At 43.6% G+C, this 9,613-nt stretch overlaps 1 protein-coding gene across 1 annotated transcript; it reads right to left on the bottom strand.

Moving 5' to 3' along the window:
- Positions 1-8,113: 8,113 nt before the first annotated feature.
- LOC120383070 (olfactory receptor 11L1-like) lies at positions 8,114-9,052 on the bottom strand. Its single transcript, XM_039500702.1, has one exon. The coding sequence runs from the start codon at positions 9,050-9,052 to the stop codon at positions 8,114-8,116; it is 939 nt and encodes a 312-aa protein (XP_039356636.1).
- Positions 9,053-9,613: the final 561 nt, after the last annotated feature.

The following is a 9,613-nucleotide window of genomic DNA, read 5'->3' as shown; positions in this document are numbered from 1 at the left end:
GAAGAAAGCAGCCTCTCCTGTGTGTTGCTGACAGAGGAATGACCCTGGAGACTGCTTGTGATGATCATATCTAAAGTAATGTGATGGGGGAATTGTTTATATTTTGCATTTCCAAACAGAGCACTTAACAAGACTAAAGAAAACAACATTCTAACAATACTGAGAATTGCACGCAGTGGTTATTGCATCAAGACCACATCTTCAGGTTGAACTAGCTTACTGGACTCACTCAACTATTTGAGATCTAGGCTGGGATTTTCAGTTCAGCCTAAGGGTTTGGCTACACTTGCAAGTTGCAGCGCTGGTAGAGGCTTTCCAGTGCTGCAATTAGTAACCGTCCACACCTGCAAGACACATCCAGCGCTGCAACTCCCTGGCTGCAGCACTGGCTGTACACCTGGTCAGGTTGGGGTGTAGCGATTGCAGCGCTGGTGATCCAGCGCTGCTTATCAAGTGTGGACACACATCAGCGCTTTTATTGGCCTCCAGGGAATAAGGAGATATCCCAGAATGCTTTTAATTAAATTACTCTCTTTGTTTTGTTATGCAGCCTCTCTTTGTTTTGTTGCTAACTCCGATCGGAGCTCCGTTGAACTGCTTATCTAAAAAAACAAACACTGATCACAGCAAACAGGAGCTATCTGTACCTGGCTGTGAACGATCAAATGAGAGGCAGGGAGTGAATGTTTGCTTGACAGAGAAACAGCGTTGGAGGCAGGCTGTTTGCAATTAAGACTAAGGGTTCGCGAACATTTTGTGATTTTTCAATCCAGGAAGCTAACACATAGTGTTGGCTCCAAAAATCCACTCTCTCTCTCTTCCCCGCTCCCTGTCACAGTACACCACAGGGAGTGAGTGAAACAGCGGGGAGTCCGTGTTGGAGGCAGGCTGTTTGCAATTAAGAGTTAAGACTAAGGGCTCACGAACATTTTGTGATTTTTCAATCCAGGAAGCTAACACACAGTGTTGGCTCCAAAAATCCACTCTCTCTATCTTCCCTGTTCCCTGTCACAGTACACCACCCTCCACCCCCCTCTTTTGAAAAGCACGTTGTTGCCAGTTGAATGCTGGTATAGCTGCCCATAATGCAGCACTCCCAACAGCGCTGCAAATGTGGCCACACACCAGCGCTGTTCCTGCACAGCTGCATGACCAGTGCTGTAACTCCCAGCGCTGCAACCTTCAAGTGTAGCCAAGCCCTAAAAGTATTAGGCACCCAAGTCCTACTGCATTTAAGTGACAGTAAGGTCTGGTCTACACTACAGACCTATACCAGTATAACTATGTCACTCAGGGGTATGAACAATCCAGACGACTGAGTGATGTAGTTATACCAACCTAACCCCCCGGTGTAGACAGTGCTAGGTTGGCAGAAGAGCTTCTCCCGTTGACATAGCTATTGCCTCTTGGGAAGATGGAATAATTACACTGATGGGAGAGTTCTCTCCCATCGTCATAGGAGCATCTTCACTTAAGCGCTACAGTGGTGCAGCTGAATCGGTGCAGCATTTTATTTGTAGATCTCCCCGCAGACAGCTAACTCCCACAGGCCTCTCTGAAAATCCCAGCCTGCGTTGATAGGAGCACAGACTGTTTCAAGAAAAAGACAAAACTTAAATATTTTCTAGACTGTCAAGGCTCTTGTGTTTGCAGGATTTTTGGTGCAAGGACGCTGAGAATGCTCCATAGTTGCTTTGATAGTCAATGGCAGACAAATATAATCACCAAAGCACTTTAAGGAGGATAGGCAGCTTTTTGTTGACTTCCTCATTTTTGTCCATCCTTTTTCATTTATTTTTCTTATTTAGTGTCTCCTTTAGGCCCCTTTGAAAGTCCCAGTTTAAGAGCCTATTTAGACTTCCATAATTGAAAGTCTTGGCCACAGAATTACTTCCTTTAAAGAAATGTCTGTCTAACAATCCCTGTTTGTGTTAATCCATCTCCGAATCTCTCACTCTCTCCACATCTGTACTCTCTCTCTCTTTCTCTCTCTCTTTCCCTCACGGCAAGTGCATCAGAAAGAAAAAGAACAAGTTGTGAGCGGTAGGTGTGATTTTGGAGCGAGATAAATGATGAATAGATTCCAAGGCCAGAAGGGACCATTGTGGTCTTCCAGTCTGACCTCATGTATAATACAGGCCCTAGAACTTCCCCAAAATAATTCCCTGGGCAGATCTTTTAGGAAAAACACCCATCTTGAGTTAAAAATGTTCAGTGAGGGAGAATCCACCACAGACTTTGTTAAAGTGTTACAATGGTTAGTTGCCCTCACTGTTAAATATTTATGACTTATTTATAATTTTATTTTTTTAAATGAAGGCTCAAAAACTAAAAGGAAAATAAGGAAAAAAATCTTATTGAATGATTTTTAATAGTTTCAGAGATTTTGAGGCCAGAAGGAACCATTATGCTAGAAAATTGGAGGGGTTTCAGAGAAGTGCTATGAGAATGATTGAAGGGTTGGAAAACATGCCTGATAATGATAGCTTCATCTGTATGAGTCTATTTAGATTAACAGAGAGAAGGTTAAGAGTTGGCTGGACCACAGTCTATAAATACATACATGGGGAACAGAAATTGAATAATAAAAGACTCTTCAACCTAGCAGACAAAGATGTAACAATAACCAATGACTGGAAGTTGATGCTAGACAAATTCAGACTAGAAATCAGGTGGAAATTTTTGACAGGGAGGGTAATAGAGCATTGGAACAACTTGCCAAGGGTTGTGGTGGAGTCTCCATCTCTGGAAATATTTAAATCAAATATTTCTACAAGATCTGCTCCAGTTCAGTCACAGCTATTGTATTTGAAGTAGTAATTAATTCACGGAAGTCCTGTGGCCTGCACAATGCAAGAAGTCAGACTAGATCACAATGATCCCTTCTGGTCTTTAAATCTATAGATCATCTAATTTGATCCTCTCTAGAGCATATCTGCTTATCAGAGACTCCAATATTATTCTAAAGACTCAAAGAGATGAAGAATGTACCACATTCCATGGGACATTGTTCAGAGCAGCTACAAGAATGATTTGTGAGATGGAAAAGTTACCTTGCAGTAAGAGACTTAAAAACCACAAACTATTTAACTTAACACAGAGGAGGTTACGAAACTTAATAAAGAGTTGATTTGGTCACAGTCTGGCTGTACCTACCTGGGGAAGAGATGTCTGATAGCAGAGAGTTCTTTAATCTCATAGACAAAGGCATAACAAGAGACAGTGGCTGGAAGCTGAAGCAAGATAAATACAGTCTAGAAAGAAGGCGCACATTTTTAACAGTGAAGGTAACTATCGCTTGGGACAATTTACGTAGGGCTGTGGTGGATTCTCCATCACTTGGAGTCTTTAAATCAAGACTGGAGGTCTATTTCTAAAAGAACCACTCTAGCTTAATGACAAGTGATGGGTCTGGTGATGGAATCATTGGGTAACATTTCTTTGGCCTGTGTTATGCAGGAGGCCAGACTAGATGATCACAAGGGACTTTTTCTACTTTAAAAATCTACAAGCTCACTTTCCTCAGGAAAAAATGGGTGAAAGGGAAAGTGTGACACTTGCAGAGTCGCGTATCTGGTGAGCAAGTTTGCAAGCAGAAGGTTTGTGAAACCGCGGCCATCTCTCCCTCCAGCTGAGTAGAAAAAAAACCCCACAATATAAACTGCTGTGATCTCCTTGAGGCACAGACTATTCCTTCTGTCTTCTCTGGAAAGAGACAATTTATTATCAATGTTTTTGGATGTTTTTCTACATTTTCAAATATATTGATTTCAAGTACAACACAGAATACAAAGGATACAGTGCTCACTTTATATTATTATTTTGTTTACAAATATTTGCACTGTAAAAAGGATAAAAGAAATAGTATTTTTCAATTCACCTCATACAAGTACTGTAGTGCAATCTCTTTATTGTGAAAATACAACTTATAATTCCATATTTGTTTTTGGTTTTTTACATAACTGCACTAAAACTCAAAACAATGTAAAACTTTAGAGCCCATAAGTCCACTCAGTTCTACTTCTTGTTCAGCCAGTCGCTAAGAGAAACAAGTTTGTTCACATCTAGGGGAGATAATGCTGCCTGCTTCTTATTTACGTTACCTGAAAGTGAGACCAAGTGTTCGCATGGAACTGCTGTAATATAAAGTGAGCACTCTACACTTTGTATTCTGGGTTGTAATGGGAATCAACATATTTGAAAATGTAGAAAAATATCCAAAAATATTTATAATACACTTAAATTGGTATTCTATGCTTGTTTAACAGTGCGATTAAAACTGTTATTAACCACAACTATTTTTTTAAATCTAGTTAATTTGTTTTGCATTAGTTGCTTGAGTTAACTGCGACTGACAGTCCTAGTTTTTAAATTAAAAAAAAAAGAAATTGAAATTGAACCAGACTTGCTGTGTGAGAGTCACGGGGACTTGTGCTCCTCTCATCACACTTTAGGAGCTTCTGAGTGCCCCAGTCCCCCAAGGACAGGTCGAGACAGCAGCCTCACTCCAGCCAAGCAGCCACCCAAGCCTGCATTAGCGACGAACTGTGAGACCCTGTAGGCTAAGGGCATTAGACACCCAAACCCCATTAAAATCCCAGCCCTATTGAAAGTTAATGGGGGAACTTGCGCTTCTGAGGCACTTTGAGAACCGCCCCCGTGCAGCCCTGTCTCATTTGCCACCTCGTGAAACTCAAACTCTCACTTTTTCCAGACTTGCACTGGGCTACTGCTTGGCTTCCTTGCTTTTTTCCCTCACGCTCTCTCTCTTTGTTCTGTGTATTCTCTCTCCTCTCTCTTCTCTCACACACCAACTCATGCCCAGCCAAACTCTTCTGCCCAGTCAGTCCAAATTCTTGTGCAGATTCACACACCGTTTGTCTTAGGGAGGGGGCTTCTGATTAACTCATCGTGATAGTTATGTGAATAGAAGGGGATGTCAACACATCAGTTAGAATGAGAACATAAGAACATAAGAACATAAGAAAGGCCGTACCGGGTCAGACCAAAGGTCCATCTAGCCCAGTATCCTGTCTACCGACAGTGGCCAATGCCAGGTGCCCCTGAGGGAGTGAACCTAACAGGCAATGATCAAATGAATTTTTTTAACTCAACCATAACAAGGTTTGGTCCAGCTCATAATGACATCCCTCACCTCAGGGGACGCTCAGGCTAGTCACTCAGGCTTGGCCCCACCCTACAACGTCCACACGGCTATTTTTAGCACGCTAGCACAAGCCCTGCTAGCACGAGTCTGCCTACCCAGGCTGAAAGGCTCACCTTCAGCTGCCGTCTAGACGGCTTTCAATGGCTCAACTACTGTCATGCCTTCAGTTAGTTCCTGTGTATTAATTTGAATCAGAGGCCTAAGGATTAAAGGACTATTCAATGGGTAGAATTTTCAAAAGCACCAAAGTGACTTCAGAGCCAGAGCTCCCCTTTCAGAAGGACCTAAGGATGGGGGAATCTGTGTCTCATTGAAAGTCAATGAGATTTATGCTTCTAAGTCAGCTAGACACTTTTGGAAACTTTACCCAATGTGCTCCAGGATGAAAGATGCTGGCACTTTTCAAATATGTCATGAGTATCATTTCCTCCACACCTACCTGCTGCTTTTTTATTTGACATCACTTTTGTTGTTGCTGCTGCTGTAGGAATGAGGTTGTGCCAACAGAAATCATTCACATCATTTATTTTATTTTGATGGCCACTAATTTGTTTTGGGTCTGACGCACTGGGTCTTACGGAATGTCTACACTGCAATGTAAGACCAAGCTCAGACTCAGGCTCAAGGATTTCAATCTGACAAACACACATTCAACCACCATTCTACACCTATTGAGAAGATAATTAAGCCTCCTTTTGACATAGCTTCTGTGATCCGGATACTGTTTCATAAGCCCAGGCAAAAGGGGGTACATAGGCTTCCCTAGAATAACCATGGGAACAATGATTCCACTTATGACATTGTCATTTGGAATAGTGTTCCAGGCTGTCCATGAAGGTAGATGCCTGACTGACAGAAAACCCTGGCATCAGGAACTTTTCCAGGGCAGCCCATGATGGCGTCCATAACTTGGTCTCTGTGGTCCCCAAGGGCCTGCATACCCATGGAGTAGTACCTTAGCAGTGTCTGTACTCTGGCTCCTTGAGTACATACAATCATGGCCCCAATGAAGTGGGGAAACCCCATTCTCTCCAAGCCAGCACTTACTTTGTTTATGCCCCCACATTTGGCTAAACCACACACCTGACTGCCTTAAAAACCTCAGCCACCGCTTCACATTCCAGTCGACTGTCCAACCCCAAACTGGTTAGCAATGGATGTGTAGGACCCTGGGATCTAGCAACCTACTTTTGAACAGGACTGGCTTCACTCGCGTATGCGTCGTGGTGCTAAAGGGTCTGGGCAAGCTGCTAACAAGGCTCCAGAAATGTAGCTTTCTTCATGAGCAAGGTCTGGTCATACCAGGTCTGCATGATGATGGGGTCCCACCAGTCTGTGCTCGTGACCTGCTAGAGAAGCACCGGTCTACACAGGGGGCATTAGTGACTCTCCCAAGAGCCATGAGCAGCATCAGCCAGTTTGAGTCTGCCAGGTCTGTATCACCCTCCTCCTCCTCCAACAGGTGACTTCTTCTGAAGGTCAGAAAATGCCCCTGAAACGTCCACCAGCGCCTCATGGAAGCTCTGACCGTTGCCTGAAACAGGAGTGAAAGCACAAGCAAGACAAGTGCTTCAAACGCTGACTGTGATGGGTTGGATCACAGAAATCCCCCTAGGAGCTGCAATCTGAGTGCCCAGACTACTTCTACCCCGCTTTCCCTACCAGCTTGGGACTCCACTACCCTGTCTTGCCGAGCCAGCCATTCCCATCTGCTCCAACAAAGACCCAGAGCCTGAATTACTTGCCCCAAAGCTGCAGGTTTACCTGAAAGCAGATAACAGAAGTGGGCTTGTCTTTAGTACTCAGATGCAAAACTCCCAATGGGGTCTAAACCCAAATAAATCCGTTTTACCCTGTATAAACCTTATGCAGGGTAAACTCATACATTGTTCGCCCTCTATAACACTGGCAGAGAGATATGCACAGTTGTTTGCTCCCCCCAGATATTAATACATAATCTGAGTTAATTAATAATTAAAAAGTGATTTTATTAAATACAGAAAGTAGGATGTAAGTGGTTCCAGTAGTAACAGATAGAACAAAGAAAAGTCACCAAGCAAAATAAAATAATACCCTCAAATCTCTGTCTAATCAAACTGAATACAGATAAGATCCTCACCAGTTCCAGAATGCTCCCTTTTACAGACTAATCTCCTTATAGCTTGGGTCCAGCAATCGCTCACACCCCCTGTAGTTACTATCCTTTGTTCCAGTTTCTTTCAAGTATCCGGGGGGGTGGAGAGGCTCCCTCTTTAGCCAGCTGAAGACTTGGCACAGACTGGTTTGACTTAGGGCTGCATAGTGGAGCGTAGATGCCTGAGCACTGGTGTGAGGCCTGAGTCAGGAAATTCTAAACCTAGTGTTAATATTCAGTGTGGACACTCAAGCCTTGGTTTACACTCACTGAGCCTACGGGTTCAAGTCCCACAGACCCTAAGCTTACATTACAGTATAGGCACACACTTACACCCCTTCTTCCATTTGCAAGATGACACACAGTACAACAAATGGGAACACCAGTACAATCTTCCCAGATATAAAGTTATGGAGCTTCGGGGAATCCAGGACATCAAGGAGACAGAAAATATTTGAACCAACTAATTCCACCCACAGGGATCTGAGGCCAGTGCCAAGTAGAATGTGGCATTTTCCCAACTCACAGAGAGCAGAGAAATAGATGAAACATGTATCTGAAATCTCAAATGTCATCATGTGGAGTGTAGAGCGCAAGACAGTCAGGTTTCCAATTAAGGCAGTAGCAAATATCAGCTTTAGCCAGGAATGGGAATGTCATCAACCCAAGACACAGTATGTCCTCACATTCCCCAAAGCAGTTCCTATTGGTGTGAGCTTGGCCCTACTAAATGTAAACTTTCTTGCTCATTAAGCCAGATAGGTTCCTTCACAGATCAGTGACTCCATCTGAATTCATGAGAGCAACATATATTACCGGATGACTTTTCTCAGGGCCTCCTTCACCTCTTTGTTTCGCAGGCTGTAGATGAGGGGGTTGAGCATGGGAGTCAGGACTGTGTAGAAGACAGAGAACACTTTGTTCAGGGCTTTCAGTGTATTGGTTTTTGGTAGCAGATACACAGTCATTAGGGTCCCATAGAAAAGTGTAACCACAATGAGGTGAGAGGAGCAGGTGGAAAAGGCCTTTTGCCTCCCGGTGGTGGAAGGGATTCTCAGGATAGTAGCAATGATACAAACATAGGATGTCACAGTTAATAGAAATGGGCAAGGCAGGTCTAGGAAGGCGAGTATGAAACTAACCAGTGTGATCATGCTGGTGTCACTGCAGGAGAGTTTTAGCATTGGAGAAAAATCACAAAAGAAATGATCAATTTCATTAGGACCACAGAATGTTAATTGCGACAAAAACCACATTGTTATTACACAAGTAAGAAATCCGCTTATCCAAGACCCCGCCGCTAGCTGGAGGCACAACCTGCCGTTCATCAGGGCTGCATAACGCAGGGGTTTGCATATCGCTACATACCGATCATAAGACATCACTGATAGGAGATAACATTCTGTAGTTACCAAACAACCAAAGCAATAAAACTGTGCAAAACAGCCACTGACAGAAATGGTTCTGTCTCCGGTCAGGAGACTGGCCAGTAACCTGGGCAGGATGGTCAAGGTATAGCAGGTCTCCAGGCAGGACAAGTTCCCCAGGAAGAAGTACATGGGGGTGTGAAGGTGCTGATCAGCCACAACTAGCGCAACAATGAGGATGTTCCCAGACATGGTCCCAATATAGATCACCAGAAAAACCAGGAAGAGAAGGGTCTGCAGTTCAGGGAGATTCCCGAACCCCAGGAGGATGAATTCTGTGATGATCGTTCGATTGTCCTCTTCTGCTTTGTCTATGAGGTGCATCTAGGTACAAAGAAAAATACTAAAACTCAGAGGTGGGACTTTCAAAGTCACAAATATCCCATCAACTTAAGCAAGTGCAGAAGGACAGATATCCAGAGGCATTTAGGCACCCAAAGTTGCAGATAGACGCCTAGTGGGATTTTGAAAAGTACTTAGGCAACCAATGTGCCTTAAGGTCAGATTTTTAAGGTTATTTAGGTGCTGCAGCACACAGCATCACAATGCCCAAGCCTAAATCTTATTTTCCCAGATGTAGGCACAGAGGACTTTACATTCTATTGACAGCCAATGGGATTTAGACTCCTCCATGCCTAAATCCCTTTTAAAAATGGAATTAAGGCTCCTCAATCAGTTAGGCGTTGTTGCAACACTGAGCTCAGCAACCCTTAAATAGCTTTAAAAATCTGGTCCTGAGGGCTTTGCTGAGTCAGGACCTTAATTCAAGCTATGCAGAGCCACAAATGATCTGCTGTTCCTCAAAGGATGCTAGCCACTGGCAAGTTTTAGCCCACACTAAAAATGGTCAGCGGCGGTAAGGGAGAGTAAAGGAATAGCTTTAAC

Source organism: Mauremys reevesii, linkage group 15 (genome assembly GCF_016161935.1).
Source record: "Mauremys reevesii isolate NIE-2019 linkage group 15, ASM1616193v1, whole genome shotgun sequence".
Lineage (NCBI taxonomy): Eukaryota > Metazoa > Chordata > Testudines > Geoemydidae > Mauremys > Mauremys reevesii.
Note: the sequence above shows the minus strand (reverse complement) of the source record. Positions and strands in the feature narration are given on the sequence as shown.